General features: G+C 37.9%; 1 protein-coding gene across 2 annotated transcripts in view; it reads left to right on the top strand.

Moving 5' to 3' along the window:
* PCNX2 (pecanex 2) overlaps positions 1-24,739 on the top strand; it is a 409,093-nt gene that overhangs the window by 193,486 nt on the left and 190,868 nt on the right. For both annotated transcript variants that reach the window (XM_056113571.1, XM_056113570.1), the window contains 2 exons: positions 16,348-16,457; positions 18,749-18,845. In XM_056113571.1, coding sequence (XP_055969546.1) covers positions 16,348-16,457; positions 18,749-18,845 — 207 coding nt within the window. The remainder of the gene's footprint in view (positions 1-16,347; positions 16,458-18,748; positions 18,846-24,739) is intronic.

The following is a 24,739-nucleotide window of genomic DNA, read 5'->3' as shown; positions in this document are numbered from 1 at the left end:
ATTGGAGGATCTTTCGGGGTCAGGGAAATGAACCTGTTATCGTTAACTGCATTTGGCATATCAAATACCCCACGGGGAGCTTGCCAGGCTCTGCTCGTGTGGGCAGGATAATCTCGGTAGCTTGTCGGGCTCTCCGATAGGTATATATTTATATTTTTATCTATATGATTTGTTGCCTACTGTCTGAATTCCATTTGATGTGGTGTAGTAATTATGGAAAATGGGTAGGAAGCGTCAAAATATACAGAAAAAAGCCTGAAGTGAGGTGGCGATTGGGTAGTGAAGTTCAGCCGTAGGGACTGGGTCCCTTGGGGTGGGGAGGGCTCTCACCCGCCCCACAGCCTGGTGTGGAGTCCGGTGGCACGGTTCGGGGGACCTCATTTTATATTTCCATCTGGAAGGATCATCTGTGAGTTCTAAACTGTTTTTAGATATGATGAGAATTTTAAATATCAAACTGGATAACTCTTTAATATGCAGCTGATTCTAATCAATAAAGTAGAATGCATGCAAGGACAGTTGGGACAGTTGTAAGCATAGAGTAGGAAATTGTAAGAAAAAATCCCCAAGTAACCAAAACTTAAAAAATGGACACTAAAAACACTATAACAGATATGGAGAATAACTTTGATGAATTCATCAATTAGACTGGAAATAGCTGAAGAAAAATATCTAAGCTGAAAATTATGTTAACAAAGTCCCTCCCGTTGGTCATCGATTTGCTCGAGCTGTGTTTGGCATATCCAATACGTCTCGGGGAGCTTGCCAGGCTCTGCCGTGCGGGCGAGATACTCTCGGTAGCTTGCCGGGCTCTCCAAGAGGGGTGGAGGAATCGAACTCGGGTTGGCCATGTTGGCTGCGTGCAAGGCAAACGCCCTACCGCTGTGCTATCACTCCTCCTAAAATATCAAAGATCTAAGAAAGACTGATATAAGCAGACTATCCAAGAACTGTGGGACAATCTATAAGGAAGAGGGGTGGAAACAGAAGCAGTATGATTTTGAAGGAATACCAAGTATATGCCCCAAGTTAATATCAGATTCTAAACTATAGATTCAAGAATTTCTGAGACCTTCAAGTATGATAAAAGCCCCCAAATCCAAGAACATTCATCTTATATTTAGTCTGCTAAAATTCAAATATAAAGAAAAAAACCTTGAAAGATAAAAACCATCAGTCACTTTGCCTTTAGAGAATCAAAGACAAGAATTATATCTGATCTCCTTTCAGAAACTATTATGGGCTGATGTGATAAAATCCATTATTTTGAACTCCTAACACCAAATGTGTTATTTGGAGAAATGGGGCCTTGGGAAGATAATGAGGCTTAGATGTGGTCCTTGTCAAGGAATGAGGTGCTTTGGATGGTTAATACCCTTACTAGAAAAAAGAGAGATACTAGAGCATAATCTCTTTCTACTCTTCTTCCCCTCATTCCTTCTTTCCTCCCTTCTGCCTTTCTATCTGTCCCTCTATTTTTCCCTCACCCTCCATCCATGTAAAGATATATGAAGTGGCATATTGCTATTTGGAAGTGAACTTGGATTAATAGTAAATGTATATTTCAAACTGTAACAACAACCACTAAAAAGGTTTTTGTAAAGCATAACATAAATGAACAGAGCAGAGGAAAAATATAAACTTAAAAGCCTCAAAGACAAAAAATAGAGTGAACAACTGTCACTATCCTCCCATTGTTCATCTATTTGCTTGAGTGGGCCCAGTAACGTCACCATTGTGACAATAGTTAAGAGTGGACAACAATAATAGGAAAAAAGACGAAAGGCAGTAAATTAAAAAAGCAACAAGTCTTGTAGCTATTAGTCCAATAACATAAATACTTATTGTACACGGTATTTTTTTGTATTTTTTAAAAATTTTATTGAATATAGTAATGGTTTTAAATAAACCAATTATTAGGTAGAGATTGTCAGAAAGCACCAAAATACAAAACTCAGCTTTAGTTTTCTTCAAGAAACCTACTTGTTAAGAAATGCAGATGTATCTTAAATAGTAAGTGTATGGAGAAAGATACTGCACTAAAATAAAGAAAAACAATGAGTTATGTAATTTCAGGAAGAATAGATTTTCGATCAAAGGATGTTATTGGTAAAGAAGTGATACATTATATTAAAAGAATCAATTCTCCAACAAGATATCAGGATCCTTAGAGTGTATGCTTCTAATAACAGGACATTAAAATGTGTGAAAGTCAAACTGATAAATGATATGAGAAATAGATCAAAAATGAAAAAATTAATCCAGCAAGCACATAGTGAATAATGACCTATTATTCAGCAACACTGTTAATCAGTGGGATAGATCAACATTTGTGGATTAATCTAATAGTAAAATAATTCATGTTCCTCTCTCCAGAATAGACTCCACAAAATATGTCTTAACAAATGAAAAGGAATTTAAATTATATGACAGATGCTGTCAGACAGTAATAAAATTTAACTAGAAATCAGTACCAGGAAGATAACTGGAAATTCTAAAATACATGGATACTAAACAGTTCGTTGATGTTTAACTTCATGTGTTATGATGTCTGCCAGCACCAAGGACCGCCTCAATTTCAGCCTTTTTGCTCCTCTCTGATTTACCTGATATCAGCATGGATTAGCAAGATCTCAGATGGCAAAGTGGAAATTGGGGTCAGATGTCAGACTTCAGAACTGTCTTTCTGTCTAATCTCATCTATAAGATAAAATCTGGAATAAATCCCTCGGGGCCTATAACTTATGCACTAGTACTTTTTATGCTTCCCAGAGAGATTTTTGATTTTTTTGAATACTTTATTGGACACTAAGAAAGGGAAAGCTAGTTTTCTCTGTTCTTAATGCCGTTTTGGCTAGGGCCTCATACTTCTTCAGTCCCTCTTTGCAATCTTGAATAATCAACAGCATGTTACATAAATATTCTTTGTAGGAGGAGAAACACGGAAGCTTTCTTTAACTGAGAAAGGAACTAAAATGTTTGAATTCTCTAGTAGTCAAAAATTAAATTTATTGTTTAATAATGGCTCTGTTAGATTCTACAAAGGTGTGAAAGGAAAAAGTTTTTTTTTCTGATGAATTTAAGAGAAAATCAGCTACAATTGTGATATTCCGGATTACTCACATTTTTGTTATAGAGATGAAGACATTATAAGTATGCAGTTGAGCCTTTGAAACAGTTTAGTCAGAGTTCAAATACTAGCCATGATGTAGAATATTTGATAAGCAAATTTAACTTACTTATGGTGAAGGAGAGAGATTATATATATGGATAGAATGCACCAAGTTTATGGATAATTTAAATTGCAAGTCTAAATTGTATATTTTTTATATGGAGGACAGATTACATAAATCTAAATTGTGTATTTTTATATGGAGGGCAGATTACATATAATGAAATATGAGTAACATATATGAAGTGATGACCTCAGTGGTGATGGAAACATGTATTAAAAACATTTCACCTGCTGACTTTTTGCGATTTAATTCACTTTACCTTTATGATTTTCCATCAGCTGTTTCCCAAGCTTTCTCTGTTAAAAGGTACCTGCTAATTCTCAATATTTGACAAATTTATTTTATGCCTCAGTACTATTAAGTAGGTCAGATTCATTTTGTAAGTGAAAAAGAATTGTTTGATAATAGTATCTTGGTTGAATTTTTGGAGAACAGAAAGTTCTATCTTCAGCATGCTTTCCACAAAGAACAACTCAAGGGACTTCTTAGATTAATTTCTAAAGAAGTGTGCTCAGGAAAATCCATTTTCTTTGACAAGCAGTTGAAGGCTCATTATTACCAGTTCAAATATTATTAAAAGTAATGTACTCTCCTGTGAATTATACTAAAAACTTGAAAAGTTTGTAGAGAGCTTTGGAAACTATCAAAGAATATAATAGTCACAAACACTGTAGTTTTTCTTGGCATTCTACCTTGTTGTGGAATAGGTGCTATTATTTTTCTTTTCCCTTCAAACCTCTTCATTCCATACATTGCTGATTGAGTACAGCATATTTACTTTTTTGATTCACTTAGGTCACTGGAACCTCAGTATAAATAAACAATACTCAGACAACCAGTACCAGCTGGTTATAAAAATCTATATACCATCTGGAGCGATAACACAGCAGGTAGGGTGTTTGCCTTGTACACGGCCCACCAGGCCAACACGGGTTTAATTACTCGAACCCTCTTGGAGAGCCTGGCAAGCTATCTAGAGTATTTTGCCTGCATGGCAAAGCCTGGCAAACTACCTGTGATGTATTTGATATGCCAAACACAGTAACAATAAGTCTCACAATGGAGACGTTACTGGGCCCACTCGATCAAACTGATAAACAACAGGAGGACAGTGTTACAGTGCTATATACCATCTGAGCTGAAACTTCTGTTTATTTCTATTTATGGTATGGTATAGCACTGTATCACTGTCCTCCCCTTGTTCATAGATTTGCTCTGGCGGGCCAAGTAATGTCTTCATTTTGAGACTTCTTGTTACTGTGTTTGGCATATTGAATATTGAATACTCTCAGTGGCTTGCCGGGTTCTCTGAGAGGGGTGGAGGAATCGAACCCTGCTCAGCCAGGCTGGCTGTGCACAAGGCAAATGCCCTACCTCTGTGCTATCGCTCTAGCCCCATGGTATGGTAAAGTAAAAGTAAAGTAAAGTAAAGGCCCTCCCGTTGTTCGTCGATTTGCTCGAACGGGCCCAGTAACGTCTCCATTGGATATTTTGTTGTTACTGTGTTTGGCATATTGAATACATCACGGGTGGCTTGCCAGGCTCTGCCGTGTGGGCAAGATACTCTCCGTAGCTTGCCGGGCTCTCCCAGAGGGGTGGAGGAATCGAACTCAGGTCAGCCATGTTGGCTGCGTGCAAGGCAAACGCCCTACTTCTGTGCTATCGCTCCAGCCCAAGAAGTGGGTGAATTTCTAATACTGACATAATTTGTGGATATTCTTGCAAGAATGGGTTTCAAAAATAGCACTCATTTTGTAATTCAATTGCTAGAGTATTTTAGTGCGGGCATGGGAAATTGGAAAACTTAGTGTGTAAGTTAAATTAATTGTAAAATAGTGCATGAAGTTACTTAAATGTGGCCAGTTTAGGACAAGTTTTCAGGGGTTGTTTCACTTAGCTATTAGATTTAGTTGTAATTGTCTTCAGTTTTCAGTTCTTACCCCTGTTGGCACCATGTCTTTATTTGCACAGAGGACCATATACTTTTCACTATTTTTTTTATATTGTTACACATTCAGTGCTGTTTAACATTGTCTTTGGCAAACTCTTGTTACAATTTTTGTTACAATCTTGTTGCAATCTTTGATGTCCTGTGGAAACCATGTCAAAATTTCATGTGGAAACCTCATTTTTACCATGATAATGTACAATGGCTTAATTATAGATAGATATCATATCACCTTTTTAAACAGCGTTACTAAATTTCAAAGTTTTAAGATAATCGAAGCATGCAAGAGAAAAGAAAGAGCATGCTGAAGGATAATCATTAGTTCCTACTAGACATTTCTTTTATCAAAATTAAAAGACAACATTTATGCAAGGTACAGTGTGAATCTGCTTTAGCTCTACCCTAACTTTAAATTAGGTAAAATATACACAATGGCTGTTTTTGTGGGTGAAGAAAAAAATTGATTAGCTGTGTTTCAACCCAACATACATATACACAATACTGCTTTTTGTTAGGGATGGATAATCATGTTATGGATAGGTATATTGGGTTACAGATATGTAACACTGCTTTTTTTTTTCATTAAAAAATTTTTTTAATAGTGAGACATCATGAGATACAGTTGCAGACTTACACATTTTTGTGCTTGGGTTTCAATTATACAATGATCAAATACCATCCCTCCACCAGTGCCCATTTTCCACCACCACTGATTCCGGTATCCCTCCCACCCCCCATCCCCCCCATTCCACCCTAACTCTGTGGCAGGGCATTCCCCTCTGTTCTCTCTCTCCTTTTGGGTGTTGTAATTTGCAAAAGAAACATTGAGTGGCAATCATGTTTGGTCTATAGTCTACTTTCAGCATGCTTCTCCCATCCTGGGAGGGTCCTCCCAACACCTTTATTTGGTAACACTGACTTTTTAGAATTGTTTTTCAGAACCTATAGAATGTGTATATAAGTATGCTTCTTGCCTTGGTAATTTCTATAACTACATTTTAAAAGTAATTATTTTGGAGGTTTTGGGGCTAGGCAAGTGGTATTCAAAGACTATTCCCAGTGACTGCTCAGGTGTCCGAGCCAAGGTCAGCTGCGTGTAAGAACTGGTGTGCACTGTCTTTATGTTCTTTCTTAATGTGTTTTTAAACATTTTTTAAATTATTTATTTTAGCTTTGGGCCACACCTGGTAATGCTCAGGGGTTTCTCTTGGCTCTGCACTCATGATTTACTCCTAGAGGTGTTATGGGATGTCAGGGATCAAATCTGGGTTGGTCTTGTACAATGTAGGAGCTTTAACTGCTATATTTTTTCTCTGGCCCTGCCATTAAATTAATTTTTAAAAAATTTTTACAGGTTCACAATAATACATTCAATATTCCAACACCAACCCCACCGCCATTATTTTGAATTTTCCTACCACACTACCCAAAGCCTTTACCAAAGGTGGATCCTAAATAATTTATTTTGTATTGCTTGTTACGAATGTTCTGCTAAAAATGATCCCCAAAAGTTTCCTTAGAGGAAAGTGTGAAGATTATTTTCTCACCCTAGAGGCATTACCCCTTGTGTAAGAGATTAGCAACATGTTGCTACAGGTCGAGCCTTTTGTGTACTAATTTTTTTTTTAAATCAAGATCGGTTGCCTTCTACATTATACCTCATCAAATGTAGTGTGCTACTTTTGGTACATCAATGGTAGAGTATGAGATGTCAGAGTTTGTTGCTGTACACTCCAGGAATTCTAACATTTTAAATAGGGTTACACAGCTGGAGTTAAATTTTTAACTGAATGGTATGGTATACATATAAAAATTTGGGGATTTGTATAAATGGAATCAGTTTTGAAACCACATTGCCAACTTTGTGATTGAAATAGACACTGCAAATACTCTGTGGTTTACTTAGGTGTAAAATATTTTTTAAACCAAGTAGAAATGGTTATTTTTAAAAAGCTTATTTCATATCAGAAAGCTATATACTTCCCTTCCTATCATGGATTAAATATCATTTGTAGTGAACAATAGGTCTTCTATTCTTGTAAAATATAAATTTTCTACCTATGTTTTGAAATAACTTTTGGCAAAAATAAAACAATTTGCATCTGAGAGATGATACTGGGACAAGACACTTGCCTTGCATGTTGCCAACCCCAATTCAATCCCAACCAGAGATTATTCCTGAGCACACAACCAGAAGTTAGCAAAACCTAAGCACCATCAAGTGTGGCCCCCTCCCCCACAATAAAGCAATTTTCGTGTTTTTCTTTCTCATTTGTAAGTCTTAAATTTTCTAATGACTATAGATGGACTTCTTAAAATGTAGTACCTATTAAATGCTATGGAATGAATTAATTTACTTACAAATTGGTAAGCGAGTTCTTAGGAAAAGTATAAAACCTTATCCACCTTCAGCCTACACTCGTAGGTATCATTAAATATGTTATTTATAGATGCTTTTATTTATGCCTTTTGTGCTTGTTCTTTGCATCACTATAATTGATTTTTTTCTTTTATTCTGCATCAATTCTGATGGATTGATAGACCATTTTCAAACTGTCAGCAGCTGCCTTTCCAGAGATATATTTCTATATATGGGTCTTGATATGCATTTATGTCTTTTATTTCCATCAGCCTCCCTTGAGCGACACAGATGAGGGATTGTGAATTCATTTCACTATTTGGAATATTAATTAGAGGAATTTTTGATTCCTCCGTAAATTTTATCTTTTATTTGGTGGTAGAAAGTAATGTATAAGTGGAATCCCTCACTGACATTAATCTCTGACAGTGATATAAAAAAATAATGGAATATTTGTTCCCTTGAGAAATGGCTCAATAGTTAATTAGATGAATTTCATATGTCTGGGTTAAACCATTATTTTTATTTTTTTATTATCTTTTATAATGAGATTCTATTTTGGTGATGGCAGGGGATGTAGTGGTTGAGGTAAATTATAAATTTCCCTGTGTTCTTCTAAGTACATTTTTTTCTGTATGTGAAATTTAAATAAATTCACCATAAAAATTAGTTGTGTTAAAACAAAAGTCCCTATCTCTTCAGATCTCAAAGGAGTAATGCTTACCTTTAAGTCATTCTGGACTGAATGAATTCAGGTAACTGAGAAGCATAGTTTATGTCACTATATTACCAAAATTATACATCATGCATTGGTGTGTGTACACTTATTTACATTTACCTATGTTTGCTACAGATAGATTTTAATGTGTAGGACCTGTCTGTATTGCTTGCTGATATATTACTTTCCCCCACCTCAATACTTATTCCTAAAAGAAAATTAGTGTTTTGAATTATAAGCATATAATATTTTTTACCAAAATAAAAAAACAGCAAGTAAAAATTGTTCTTAATAAACAGTGAAGACTGATTTGTCATATTGGTTAATATGGTTACTTCCTACCTGGCTATTAGTAGGAAGTCTACTTAGACTCAGAGCTGGGATCTGGGGTGTAAGTAACAGCATGGTAAGTAACATATGGTAAGTAACAGCATCAAGGGATGCTATGGGGAATACATGTAGGTGCTGGTGACTCAAAACATACCCAGTACATACTGAGCTGAGCATGTGATGAGCATGTGATGAGCCAGGAATGGTATGAGAAATGTGGGGAGAGCACATGGTAGAAGCACTGGGAGACAGTGATCATTGATCCTACTAAAGTAAGACACAGATTTTACTGAATTTCTGAAACTTCAGGGATACTGAGAATCTTTCAAAGATAGAATTCTTATTAGAAATAGACCTCTAAATACAGCTTGCATTGATAATGTAGCTCTTATTTTAGGATTCATAAAAACATGGATTTTTAAAGTGATCTTGTGTTTCTTGATCTAATATAATTTCTTAAACTTTTTCTTAAAAAAGAAAGTATGTAAGCCTGATAAGGCATAATTACAGTGAGAATTTGTTTGCATTCACTCTATAATCAAACCTTCAGTCTTACCCATAAAATCTTATAAATGTCGACAATTTTCAAGGAAAAAAATGCTGAACCTAAGATTATCTTTAGAGAATACTTTTATATAAAACTCAACTTCCCTGTGCATTTTCATCAAAAAGAATTCCAACATGCATATGAAATCTACCACTTAATTGTAGGACTCAGTTTTATTTCTGCCGCATAAAAATACTTCAAAGCCTCTGAGAATTTTATGAATCCAGTTCTCATCAATCCATATCATACCCAATTCTGCGGCCCAAGAGACACATCACAAAGCAATTAAGGATGTTAATTTGGACTAAACTGTCACATTATATACACTTCATTATCAGTGGGTGATAGAGTGTTTAAAAACTTATCTCCCTCTAGAATCTTCATATATATATATGTATCCATTCACATGCATGAGTGTTTGTGAGCCTAAAAAGAAATATTTAAGCTAAGAAATAATAATTAATATATACATTTAATTTTTAAAACTTATTTAAAAGATTAGGCAGTGCTTTCCTGCCTCTACTTTGCTCTATATTAAGTAGAGCTGAGTTCTGAACTTAGTCTTCTGAAGAAAATATTTGGTCCATTTGATCATTTTTTCTAAAATTCCCTGTTGGGGTTGATAGTTTTCTTCTTCAAATGTCTTTTCTATCCCAAAATAAAACTTAAAATGAAAACATTCTAAAATTACGGGTTTTATAAACATCTCTGAATTGACAAGTTCAAACTTTTAGAAATGTAGCTCCAAAACTTTCTGAATCTGTCACATTCCACCATCATGTTATTGTCTGTTTTTTTTTTTCACAGAATTTTTGTTTTTCACAGAATTCACAGACTTTCACCTGTTCAGGATGCATCTGCTTAAACGTTGGACAGAGAAGCTTGTGTCAGAAGAGAAATATAGGTGGAGTGATTGACAGAACAGCCTGGAGAATAATGAGATTAAGGAGAAAGAAATAGAAAAATAGGGCAAAGGCAATATATCTTTATTCGGGGGTGGGGAGTGGGGTGATTTCCACTCCCAATTCTTAATTAAATAAAATAATTTGGAATAGTTCCAATTTAGTTACAGTGTGTACTTTGGTGTTTGTACTTTATGTTAAATTTGGGGCAGTATTAAAATAGTAATATATTTTACACTCTAAGCAGAAGAAAAATTTTAGAGTTTCTCTACCTTCTCTTCATTCAAGCTTGCTTCCTGCCTTTCCAAGAGAAAATATGTTCTTAAATAAGTTGAGGGTCCAGACCAATAGTACAGTGGTAGGGCATTTGCCTTCCATGCTGCCAATCCAGGTTCTATCTCCAGCATCCCATATGGTCCCCCAAACTCTGGCAAGAATAATTAATTCCTGAGTGCAGAGCCAGGAGGAGTAACCCCTAAGCAAAAATTGTAAAAAAAGTTGAGGGGAACATTATTTTTAATGATGAAAACCTTCTTTTTATCATTAATATGAGCAAATTCTTTTTTTAATTTTTTTTTGCTTTGCTTTTTGGGTCACACCTGGCAATACACAGGGGTTACTCCTGGCTCATGCACTCAAGAATTACTCCTGGCGGTGCTCAGGGGACCATATGGGATGCTGGGAATCAAACCTGGGTTGACCACGTACAAGGCAGGCAAACACCCTATCTGCTGTGCTATCACTCCAGCCCCTAATATGGGCAAATTATTTCATCACTAATACGGGCAGTTTATTTCATGAAACTTTATTTTACCATTAATATGGGCAACTTGTTCCTTAGATTACACTCAAATTGCCTGGCTAATTCTGAAACATTTCCGCGACTAATGTCTCTCTAGAGCTGATGGTATCTAGCTGTCTTTGCATCCCAGAAAAGCACAAAATTGTAAACAGAAAAGGTCGTTTCCCTTTCATGTATTTTCTCCAAGTATTTATCTATTCTTTTAATCTTCATATATTTTGTATGAATCTTCACAATGACATACATCCTGATGCACAAACAGTGCCTCCTGGAGAGCAGACCTAGGCAGTCTGAAAGCATGGCATCTTTCCTTGACTTAGAATGTTTCTCCCAGGATTCTTCCCTAGCTTCCTTTATGACTCGATTACTTGCTGAGTTCTCCATGAAATGAAGCTTCCCCTGAGATCCTTCCAAATTATTTCTTCCTCTGAGCCATTGCTCTACCATGTGTTACACAACCATTGAAAACAGGAAGTTAACTGATTTATATCCAACACTATTGAATGAGGATAAAATCAATAAAATAATTCGTGAATCTGAGAACTTTTAATTTATAATCATTGTTTAAAATACACTAACTGCCGCCTTTATGTAAAGCAGTGAGATGCCTACATATATTTTTCATCTAGATATACAAACATGTAGGCAGTGGAGTGTATTCCTCTTGGAGGAATTCATCCTGTCTTGCTACTATGGGTAGATCTTGTCAATTCTTCCTCTCTTCACACTAGGTCAATAACGATGCTGACTTGATATCAAAGCTATGATATCCCTTTTAAAGCCAAAATAATGTTTTCTGCAGATTGCATGGATTTTTCAATTTTGACTCTGCACAAAAAGATTAATTCGTTGATTAATGAGAAATGTATATGTACATATGTGTAAACTCTTCGGGGGGCAGCAAGGGAGGAGTCGGATGGCTCTCCCCCTCACCACCTGAGTTTGGGGGACAGGGGCTGGGCCGCTCGCTCACCCTTTGGGGTCGGGGCCATGGGGCAGATGGAGGAGGAAATGAGGACCAAGCCAGTTGGTTGGTCAGATGCCTTTTATTCCATTTTACCTCTATGTGCCTGCTCCAGTCTCTCTGAGCCTCCCTTTGTAGTGTCACACTACTCCCCATTCCCGTTTCCTCCAGTCTCTCCCACTCATCTCTCCACTCCATCTCACAGCCTGGGTTCTCTCTCTTCAGTTCCTGTATTCTTCTACATCCTTCTCCCTCTGTCCCCTTGGTAGTCTCTCCACACTCCATCTTGCCTCACTGCTCTCTCATCTCTCCTGCTCTCCCTTCCTAGCCCCTCATTACTCCGTCCCAGCTCTCAGGATTCTGCCCTCTACCCCATTTGACTCTCCACCCCAATTTGTCTCTTCACCTTGCCCTCCAGCCCTATGCTACACCGGTCTGGTAACAAAATCAACATAAGAAAGCCCTTCCTGACTGCCCATCAGGCTCAAAGGCAGAAACACCACCTAGGGGTTATTCCAAAGCCCTTCCTGACTGCCCAAAGGAAAAATACCTCCTAGGGTGTTTTTCCCCTTTCCTCAGTCCAATAACTATATCAACATCTTAATACTAGTTATTTTTGTATGGATACAGTAAAGATACATTGAGGCTTGTAGGGCATCTCTCTTGGGAACATCTTGCCACAGACTCAGACTAACGAGCTCAGACCAGATTAATCTTTCCTAACCCTAGCAGGTTCCAAATCTAGTTATTACTTTTTGGATCATGACAGCATTTGTCCATGACCAAGCTCTTAACTTATAATAAGTTAAGCATTATGGCACTTTGACCAGGCTCATTTCAAAGCCGGGTAGCACATAGTTTACCACTTGCCTTGGTTCCATCTAGTCCCTTGTCGGGATCCTGCTTTTGAGGGTACAAGAAAGTAAGGGTGGCTGAGGCTTAGGTCGAGAGAACAGATGCCCAGGAGTGCTGCAGACTGGCTCGGTCGAAGACCACCAGGCTGAGGGGAGACCAGGCGAAGGTGCACAGGAAAGCAGGAGATTCGGCGCGTTGGACAGACAGACACCAACACAAGAGAGGCTGAGTGCTGCTGCGGTTTATTGCATCCAGAGTTCTTCTTTTTATACAGTTACAGAAACAACGTGGCAAGGCACACATTACATCAGACCATGGGTCATGTTCCCAAAACATCAAGGGGCACGTACACGTTCCGCTTTAAGATTAGGACAGAACATCCGCTTGTCCCAATAAAATATCTGGGTGAAATATTATGTTCCTTACTATTCCTCTATTGTCTACTTTCACTGACATTTAAGTTTTTACTTCCCTAAAAACGCCTACCCATAACCTAAAAAAATCAGGACTTTACAGAAACTAATATTAACTCTATTTTACTAGCAAACATAATTCAAAGACTAGAGGTTAATCAAAACATCTTAATCCAAGCTATGTGATTAATCATCAGGAATAGCTAACAGGCAGGCTCCTATTCCCACAGAATGGTAAGGGAGGACTGCACGCCAGAGGCGCTTTCAAAAACAGAAGAGGGGGCTACCGGAGGCATAGACCCGTGGGCCGCGAACCTCCCATTCCCAGGGACCCAGGCCCTTGCCTGAGCCCCCTTGCAGCATGTTGCTACGTGGGCGACGCCGTAGCCGGCGTGGCACAGGAGGAAAACATCATTTAGAGTCAAATGACTCCCGTGTTACAAAAACATAGTATAGTCTTCCTGTGCCCATAAAAAAGGACATTTCTCTGAATAAACTATGCAAAGGACTTAGGGAGAAGGAAAAAAAATATTTACGAGTCAACAGAGCACAAAGAAAGAAGTTACAAGTAAACACAGAGGAATGGGAGCACTGTGACGGGAGTAACCAAATAAACCTAAGCTACCTGAGGCTATACAGGAAGGACAAAACAATATTATCCTACATATGTACATATATATAAAGGTATATGCAGCTATATAGATGCAGATATAGATAGATATAAAACCACATCTATATAGTATATATAGTATATGTATATAGCATATATATACATATATATATAATAGTGCCACAGTATGAGAAGATTAATTTCAAATTTTCTATAGGAGTTCCTCATCTCTGGGCCTGCAATACTGGCTGTGTCCTCCAAACAAATAAATAATAAAAATTAACATATATCCTTGTTTCCCTTCTGCACGTATTATATAAATAAAAAAGATTTTTAAAAATCTATAGTAATAGGGCTGGAGCGATAGCACAGCGGGTAGGGCGTTCGCCTTACAAGCGGCCAACATGGCCGACCCGAGTTCGATTCCTCCGCCCCTCTCGGAGAGCCCGGCAAGCTACCGAGAGTATTCGATATGCCAGACACAGTAAAAGGGGCTGGAGCGATAGCACAGCGGGTAGGGCGTTCGCCTTACACGCGGCCAACATGGTCGACCCGAGTTCGATTCCTCCGCCCCTCTCAGAGAGCCCGGCAAGCTACCGAGAGTATTCGATATGCCAGACACAGTAACAACAAAGTCTCCAACGGAAACGTTACTGGGCCCGCTCAAGCAAATCGACGATCAACGGGAGGGCCTTTACCTTTTACCTTTTATAGTAATCATTGATGGGTTTTCATTTGTTTTGGTATCTAGAGATGAACCATACTTGATGTCAGATCTAATATTCAAAGAAATTTGACTTCAGCATTATCAGTGTTCTTATGTATCTGCGATAATGTGAGTGTTGTCATCTTGTGACTCGGATCCTGAAATTCTAAACCCAAAGTGATGGTATTAGGAGTTGTAATGTGATGGGATCTTTAGGGTTTCACTCTCATGATTGAGGTTTAGTGTCCTTATAAAAGAAGCATAAAAAATATTCCCTTGCCCCTCTGATCATATGGAAACCCAATGAGAAGGCTCCTTGTAAGCCAGCACTCAGATTCTCACTATTCGTCATCCCGTGCCATCATATCAAAGTTTCAAGTTTCCCAAACCTTGAGCAATAATGAATATATGCTATCTATACGCCTTCCACTGCATCATATTTTGCTATAGCAGCCCTACAGTGGTTAAGGTGTTGGACTCGAAATCCAATGGGGTTTCCCCGCACAGGTTCGATCATAGTAATAGCAAACATTTATTATTTTGCACTTGCCACTGCTTTGCATGTAGTAATAAGGCTGGAGCAATAGCACCGCGGGTAGGGTGTTTGCCTTGCATGCGGCCAACCCAGTTGTCCTGGGTTTGATTCCTCCACCCTTCTCAGAGACCCCGGCAAGCTACCAAGAATATCTTGCTCATACGGCAAAGCCTGGCAAGCTACCCATGACGTATTTGATGTGCCAAAAGCAGTAACAACAAGTCTCACAATGGAGATGTCACCGGGGCCGCTAGTGCAAATCGATGAACAATGGGGAGGACAGTGTTACAGGATAGTGCTACAGTGCTACTTTAAGTAATATTTACAAGAACCATGTGGTGTATTCATTGTTAAATTATCATAGATAAGGAAACTGAATCTGAATATCTTAGTCACTATTTTTGAGCAAATAATCAGAGGTGGAATTGAAGCTGATAGTCCTACAATAGCACTTACTCCTTGAACTACCTACCATTCGGCACTACCTTCTGGGTACTTACCAATACTTGAATAAAACGGTACATTCCATTTATGTATTCAAGGTATTATTTTATGAGTTAATAGCAGTAACTGAAGTCTAGTGTATTTTTCTTGCATATTTGGTTAAGTGATTAGTTCAGATGAAGTAGATGAGTCATTCTGTCTTGTCTGTGGCTATCTTAGTGGAGAGATCAGATGTTATTCACAGTCACACATATGCAATCATAGACAAAAAGCACTTGAAAGTAGAGGGACGGAGCAAGCATCACTCACCTATAACTACTTTCTTTAAAAAGTTTTAATAGGGGCTGGAGTGATAGCACAGTGAGTAGGGCATTTGCTTTGCACATAGCAGACCCGGGTTTGATTTCCAGCATCCCATATGGTCCTCCGAGAACCTCCAGGGGTAGTTCCTGCATGAGCAAGGAGTAACCCCAGTAACCCCTGTGAACCACCGGAGTGACCCAAAAAGCAAAAAAAAAAGTTTTAATATCTTGACTTATTTGGCTTAAGTATTATGGAATTTCAAGGATTTATTTTCACATTTCAGAATGAGTATAATTGTAACCATTCCTGCCACCAAAGTTTTAGTGCTGTCCTTCCCCTAAAATAGACCCTGCTCTTATTTTTCCCACCTTCCTCCTCATTCTCTCTGATAACCATGATAGTGTTAACCAACTTTAAGTGCTAGTTTTGTTTGTTGTAGTTTTTTTGCTTTACCAATTCTATTACTCACATGAGTGAAACCATCTGACTATTGCTTTTTACATCCTTACTTATTTAACTCAGTATAATCACTTCAAATTCCACCCAAAGGTCCCAATTTTGTCATTTCTTTTTGCTTTGTTTTAAAACACTAGCCCCTATTCATTTTATAGAAAGTGACCCTCTCATTCTACATCTGCCTTATAGTGACTTGGTTGTCTGATGTCTTTTCCTTAGGAGCCGTGGAGTAGCCAACACATCCCAGCGCTATTTTCAACATTTTGTGGCCTCCTGGTTGCTCTTTCCTATCATCTGAGCAGGCAAAGCAGTGATCCCTCAGTGCTCCTGTGAGTAACAGAAACACACACAGAGTTTCACAAACAAGCTGCAAGAAACACACTTGTAACAAATGGATTTTAACAAACATAATTGTATGAACCAATAATGTGTGGTTCTGTCTTCTTGCTCTCTTCAAAACTTGTGGTTTGGACTCTTGATATTAATCTAGCTGATCTCTGAATAAGGTTGAGAAAATATATGGAACTATCCAGAAATTAATAAAAATAAATTTTCACTAGAAGGATTAACTTCCAGTGAATGTTTAACCTTTGCTCAGATGCTTTTGAAATACCAGGAAGAGATGGCTATTGGTACCTGAGCACTGTCATTGATTATACGTTAAATGATGAGACTCCTTCACCTTTCTATGAGAATATCTAATAGGTATGCAAACTTGGTTCATAAATTGCAATTGTTACCTTTTTATGTAGAAGTACTGCCATTTATTTAGCCACTGATTGAGTTGATTGAAGAAGGCATGAACTCTGCTTTACTTTTTTTCTCTTAATTTAAAAAATTTTTAAGTTTTCATAAAGTTGTTCACAAAAATTGTTTACATTCAATATTTCAACACCAATGCCACCACCATTGTATCTTCCCACCACTATTACTTTGAATCTTCCCACCAACACCCCAACCTGCCCCTTAGGCAGTTACTAAATATTTTATTTTGTATTTCTTGCCATGAAAAGTATGAGGTGTCAATTGACCACAAAAGTGGCCACTTGCTCCTGAAATTCTAAAAGTTTTAAATATTTGGGGTCTGGAGGCGTATCTGTGGCATGCTGCTCTCTTCTGAGATTTTTTTGTGTCTCTGAATCATGGCCCTTAATGTGCTTAAAAGGTAAGCAGAGGCAGTTTTGGGGCATGGCTTCCAGGAAACTGGAAGTGCGAGGAGATGGGAGAGTTCATCCATTCCTGACTCTATGAAGTCTGGAGTTTTCAGTTGCTGGTCCCACATACCTGGGCTTTTCAGTAGATACGTTCTCATGCGTTCAGTGGATACGTTCTCCTTGGGCAGGCTGTGGAGGTTGCCTGTGAGCTGGCAGTGATTGGATTCTGGAGGTTTATGACTGCCAGAGTTCATCTGGGGCAGGTGGAGGAGCACACTTGCTGCCTCTGAGGTGCCCCAGTGAAATCAGCCTGGCACAGGGTGGGTAGACATCTCCGTGGTGTGCTCCTCTCCTTCAAGATTCATTTATGATTTTCTGAATCATGGCCAGTAATTCACTAACATGGCCTGCTTTTGATCTCTTTTGAGATTTATTTATGGGTCTCTGAAGCACAGCAAATAAATGAGCTTGTATATCTGAGCCAGAAGTGGTCTGTGGACGTGACTCCCACATACCTAACTTTTGGCCATTTAATTTTTAGGGAATCTTGGTCCCAAGGGTACAGCAGCAATTTCAGGGTATCAGGAAGCCTGAATGGACTATCAGGCTGCTGATACACTTACCCTGCAGGTACAGGTTGACCTGCTGGGCAGTATCATATCCCCTGGAATTGTTACCTTTAATCTAGGCAACTACTCTTGGGAGACTTGACTGTTAACACCTTTGAAAGCAGAGTTTTTCCTCTTTATTCCAAATATGGACAGTACTCTAGGTTTAAAATACAGTATGCACTGAAGTTTTAAAATATATTTAATAATTATCTTTAGTCACTTGGAAACTATATTTTCAGTCTTCCCTTTTAAATTTTCATTAATATGAACTTTGGAACTGAAACATTTTATATGATGACAAAGTTTCAGATATCAATAAACTGTAATCAGGTATCAGTCATTTCATGTAATTTATCTAAACTTAAATTATTTTCACTTAAGTTAACCATGATTTGAGTAAGAGAAGTTATAATTTTAGGATGTCATGTACAGCAAGACAAAGACATGGAAAAATAGGGCAAAGTTAAATACGGTTTATACAACATTTTGTGTCAAATATATTTTGCTGGAATGTTTAGCTTTGCTGCCATTGTTTTTTTAAAAATTTTTCTATATAAAACCCCAATGGACTGACAAAATAGAGAATCTGTAAGCTTAGTTAGCTGTTGACAGTTAGGGATACTAATAACATCTGACATTTTTGGCTGTTTTTATTAGTATGGAATTTGAAAATCCAACCTTTATCTTTGTGATCGCATCAATAGGCACCTCTTTTGTTAAAATCATGAATTATTTAAGAAGGAGCACATGCATTTATCATAAGTGAACGGGAGGTTCAATGTGGAAATTGCTTATCTCAAACATTGTAACAGGTACAAAATTTTAAAAGGTAAAAGTTTTTTTTTTAATTTTCAGGTCCTTTATTAAATGCAAATTGTTTCCTAAATTTTTACATCAAAATATAGAAGAGTTGGCTGCAGATCCTCTTCCAAAGAAGATGAAAGATTCAGTGGTGAGACTTTTGTATTGTAAAATGTGTGCAAGCCAGTAGGAATTTGTCTGCAAAGTTCAGTTTTTCAGTGCAAAGTTAGCTTGAAGGATATTGGAGAAATTAGTTCTGAAAGAGTTGCCTTGTACTGACCTGAATCTGACACATAGACCATTGAGCTGCTTGCAGGGACCCTTACTCATTACGGCTTCCCAAAGGTGAATGTTGTACAGATTAGATACCTAGTTGGTTCTCAGTTTACAGCAGTTCAAGTGAACCATATTTGACCAGACTTTCCCTTTATTAACACCAAGCAACAGGCAAGCTCTGCTTACCAAATAAACATTCTGCCAAACTATATTCCTGATGTACTTCATACAGTTTTCTTTTTTACATCTTTTTGTCAGAAAAGCTCAGAGTATTCTTTCCAGGGTCTTTGTGTTAAGATTGGAATATTAGTTGTCCTTATTAGGAACCCTTGGGCCTGAGCTTTATGCCAGGAATTATAAAAACAAACCTAGAATATTGGTTGGAGTACATAAGTAGAAAAGGAGGGAAGAAGAAAATCCATAGAGTGTAAAACAAATCCCTAGAGTGTAAAACAAGAATGCCTTTTTCTTGTTCATTGGGAAGATGGCTTAGGATATCTTCAAAATTTTCATTCACTTGTGTCTTAAACTTGCAACTATGTAATGTCTTCCAGTTAAAACATACCTTTTCCTGTGTTTTTTAGAAATGAGAGTTAACAGAAAGGCAGTTCATCACCTATTGATTACAATTGCTCTATGCACAAAATACATGCCATTTTTCTTAAGCTCCATGTTATCAATCTTGGGCATAATAAATGCTCAGTTTATTTCATTTACACATGTTAAATTACAGCCTATTGTAGCACTGTAGCACTATCCTCCCGTTGTTCATCGATTTGCTCGAGCGGGCCCAGTAATATCTCTGTTGTGAGACTTGTTACTGTGTTGGCATATAAAATGTTTCACGGGTAGCTTGCCAGGCTCTGCCATGTGGGTGAGATACTCTCGGTATACTTGCTTCAAGAGGAACAGAGGAATTGAACCCGGGTCGGCCGCACCGGCTGCATGCAAGACAAATGCCCTACCACTGTGCTATCATTCCAGCCTGTTATATATGACAATGTACAGCATTGGTCAACATTGTTACATTAAATAAAAGTTCCTCTTCAGTCCTCTGTCCCTTTGACTGTGATCTCAATTTAAGTTAAATTATTGAGGATATCTTGTTATTGCAATGGAATTAAAGCACAAATCTCTTAATTGAGTAAGGGCATGGCAATTTTAAAGACAGGAACTCTTTTTTAAAAAAAGGTAAAGGTAAAGGTAAAGGCCCTCCCGTTGATCATCGATTTGCTCGAGCGGGCCCAGTAACGTCTCCATTGGAGACTTCGTTGTTACTGTGTCTGGCATATCGAATACTCTCGGTAGCTTGCCGGGCTCTCCAAGAGGGGCGGAGGAATCAAACTTGGGTCGGTCATGTTGGCTGCGTGCAAGGCAAACGCCCTACCCGCTGTGCTATCGCTCCAGCCCAAAAAAAGCTATTTATTTATTGATTTTTGCTTTAGGGGATATATTCCATGAATGTTCAGAGATTATTCCTTGGCTTTGCATCCAGGAATTATTCCTGGTAGTGCTCAGGGGACAATATAGGATGCTGGGTATTGAACCCGGGCCTTGCCAGCACTGTACTATCCTGCTGTACTATTATGCCAACCCCCCAAAGCAGGAACTCCTTTGAAAGAATTCTAGGTGAGGATGCTAGGAATTATAAGAAAAACTAAAAAGAAAAATGATATTTTACATTCTTAAAGTGTCGATAACCAGATATTTATATCAGGAGACTTACAGGAAGACCAAATTACCATTACTAAAATCATAGGGGGGAAATAGAGAAAATAAGAGGGAAAATGTTATAATTCTGCAAAAAGCTAGTATTTCAAGTCTACTTAAAATATCTTTCCATGTATATCTAACAAAAGCTATCTCTTCAAAATATATCTTGATTTCATGACTGATGATAATATGATTTACTTGCAACAATAATAAACCATAAATTACACAAAAATATAAATAATTGGCCTAGCAGACACTGACAGCATTTTATTAGTATAATTAGATGTGATGAGTTAGGTGTTGCTTGACTCGTTTTCATAGGCTTTGAAATGTTCTGTGCAATGTAGAGCACATAACTTGTAGGTAATTTAATTTGATATGTGTGTTCATTTATCTGAAAAGTCTTACTGTCTAATTATACTATTTTAATGGGATTATCAGATTCAGTTTTTACAGTTTGACTATAGTACTGTTTGTGCCATAGCATAAGTGTTAAATTTCCCTCCTGTTGTCTCTGATTTTGCTTTTTTATGTCTCTCTTTGGACCACTTATTCTTTTGGTCTTCTCTTCTTAAATTTATCTTGTATGAGAAGCCCCCCAGGAACCTCATTAGATCCCAAATTTCCAGCCCTTCCTCCATTTTGTTCCTTTGACTGAGACTGGGTTTTCATAATTATAAAACTTTCCACCCAGATCATTCTATTTAGGAAAACCATAGGCTGTTCCTTAAAAGACATTAATCTAGAAATAGACATACCTCAGATCCATCACTGCTTGTTCTTTAATATATAAATAACATTAGTTATACATGTTATTAAATCACAATTTCATTAACTAATCACAATTTCTATTAACCAATATTTAATTAATTCTTAAAAACTTTTTAATTGAATCACTGTGAGATAGGATATTTAATAAAATTACTCCACCTATTTAATAAGTTAAACAAGTTTAACAAGACAGTGTTTCCCCCATATATCTTAGTACCAGGATCTTTTATTTATTTTGGTTTTGGTAAGTGGCCACACTCAGGTGTGCTCAGAGCTTATGCCTGTTCTGTGCTCAGGGATAATTCTTGGTGAGTTTGGAGGACCATATAAGGTGCTGGGGATCAAACTTGGGTTGATCACATGCAAGGCAAAGCTACCCACTGAGCTGTCTTTCTGGACTCCATTAGTAAGGCCTTTTAATATTAGTCCTTGCTTATCATCCTTTTCAACCCTCTTTTTTTCAATCTATTTAGATCTGTTACTATTACTTTGTCTAGTTTTCTGGGTTCTGATAAACAAAAACAAACATTTTTTTATATTTACCTAGATTTCATCTGTGAAAAGTAAGCACTTCTTTTTAACCACTGATTGTTCGATCATGATTACGATCATCCTGTTGTTAGTCGATTTTCTTGAGCAGGCACCAGTAACATCTCCATCTTTCTAGCCCTGAAGTTTTTTTTTCCCTTTATTTTATTTTATTTTTTTTTACAGTTGTAGATTTACAATTTTTTGTGCTTTGGTTTCAATTATACAATGATTAGATACCCATCCCTCCACCAGTGCCCATTTTCCACCACCATGGATAATATCCCTCCCACCCCCATCCCCCCATCCCTCCTGTCTCTGTGGCAGGGCAATCCCCTGTGTTCTCTCTCTCCTTTTGGGTGTTGTGGTCTGCAAAAGAGGCATTGAGTGGCAAACATGTTCAGTCCATAGTCTACTTTCGACATGCATCTCCCCTCCTGGGAGGATCCTCCAAACATCCTTTATTTGGTGCTCCCTTCTCTATCTGAGCTGCCCTTTCCTCTAGAATGCCCGGCTGGCCACTAAGCTATGGAATAATCCTCCTGGTGCTGATCTCAGCTATTCTTGGGTATTAATCTCATATTTTGTTACTTTATATCCCCCAGATGAATGCAATCTTTCTATGTCTATCCCTCTCTTTCTGACTCATTTCGCTTAGCATGATACTTTCCATGTTGTACCACTTGTATGTGAATTTCATGACTTACTCTTTTCTAACAGCTACATAGTTCTCGATTGTGGAGATGTACCAAAGTTTCTTTAACCAGTCATCTGTGCTTGGGCATTCAGGTTTCTTCCAGTTTCTGGCTATTGTAAAGAGTGCTGCAATGAACAAACAAGTGCAGATGTCACTTCGACTATACATTTTTGCCTCTCTGGGATATATTCCCTGGAGTGGTAATGCTGAGTCAAATGGGAGCTCAATTTCTAATTTTTTGAGAATCGTCCATACTGTTTTCCAGAAAGGCTGAACCAGTCGACATTCCCACCAACAGTGAAGGAGTGTCCCTTTCTCGCCACATCCACGCCAGCATCGGTTGCTTCTGTTCTTTTGAATGTGGGCCAGTCTCTGAGGTGTGAGATGGTATCTCATTGTGGTTTTGATCTGCATCTCCCTGATGATTAATGATGTAGAGCATTTTCTCATGTGCTTTTTTGCCATTCGGATTTCTTCTTTGAGAAAGTTTCTGTTCATTTCATTGCCCCATTTTTGGATGGGGTTGGATGTTTTCTTCTTGTGGAGTTTAACCAGTATTTTGTATATCCTGGATATCAACCCCTTGTCAGATGTGTATTCGGCGAATATCTTTTCCCATTCTGTGGACTGTCTTTGTATTTTGGTCACTGTTTCTTTGGAGGTGCAGAAGCTTCTTAGTTTAAGATAGTCCCATTTATCTATCTCTGTTTTCACTTGCTCGGCCAGTGGCGTGGCATCTTTGAAGACACCATTAGCTTCAATGTCACGGAGGTTTTTGCCAACTTTGTCTTCAATGTACCTTATGGTTTCTGGTCTGATGTTGAGGTCTTTAATCCATTTTGATCTTACTTTTGTACATGGTGTTAGGCAGAGTTCTGAGCCCATTTTTTTGCATGTAGCCATCCAGTGATGCCAGCACAATTTGTTAAAGAGGCTTTCCTTACTCCACTTCACTTTACTTGCACCTTTATCAAAGATTAGATGAGCATATGATTGAGGGGAGATGTCAGTGTATTCAACCCTGTTCCATTGGTCTGCAGTTCTGCCTTTGTTCCAGTACCATGCTGTTTTAATTATTACTGCTTTGTAGTACAGTTTGAAGTTCGGGAGGTTGATTCCTCCCATTTTCTTTTTCCCAAGAATTGCTTTAGCTATTCGTGGGGGCTTATTGTTCCATATAAATTTCAGGAGTGTTTGCTCCATTTCTTTGAAGAATGTCATGGGTATCCTTATAGGGATTGCATTGAATTTATACAATGCTTTTGGCAGTATTGCCATTTTGACAATGTTAAGTCTCCCGACCCATGAGCAGGGGATATCTTTCCATTTCCTCATGTCCTCTTTTATTTCCTGAAGTAGCGTTTTGTAGTTTTCTTTGTACAGGTCCTTTACTTCCTTAGTTAAGCTGATTCCTAGGTACTTGATTTTCTGGGGCACAATTGTGAACGGGATTGTTTTTTTCATGTTGCTTTCTTCTCTCTCACTGTTTGCGTATAGGAAAGCCATGGACTTTTGGGTATTGATTTTATAACCTGCAACTTTACTATACGAGTCTATTGTTTCTAGGAGTTTTTTGGTGGAAGTTATTGGGTTCTCTAAGTAGAGTATCATATCATCTGCGAATAGTGAGAGCTTGATTTCTTCCTTTCCTACCTGAATGCCCTTAATATCTTTTTCCTCCCTAATCGCTATTGCAAGTACTTCCAGTACTATATTGAACAGCAGTGGAGAGAGTGGGCATCCCTGTCTCGTCCCTGATCTTAGAGGGAAGGCTCTCAGTTTTTTCCCATTGAGGATGATGCTTGCTGTAGGCTTGTGGTAGATGGCTTTAATTATGTTGAGGAAGGTCCCCTCTATACCCATTTTGGCTAGGGTTTTCATCATAAAGGTGTGCTGGATCTTATCAAATGCTTTCTCTGCATCTATTGATATGATCATATGCTTTTTATCTTTTCTTTTGTTGATATGGTGGATTATGTTGATTGATTTCCTAATGTTAAACCATCCTTGCATCCCTGGGATGAATCCTACTTGGTCATGGTGTATGATCTTTTTGATGA

Source organism: Sorex fumeus, unplaced genomic scaffold (genome assembly GCF_029834395.1).
Source record: "Sorex fumeus unplaced genomic scaffold, SorFum_2.1 ptg000021l, whole genome shotgun sequence".
In the NCBI taxonomy this organism is placed as follows: domain Eukaryota; kingdom Metazoa; phylum Chordata; class Mammalia; order Eulipotyphla; family Soricidae; genus Sorex; species Sorex fumeus.
This window is presented reverse-complemented; position numbering and strand designations above follow the sequence as displayed.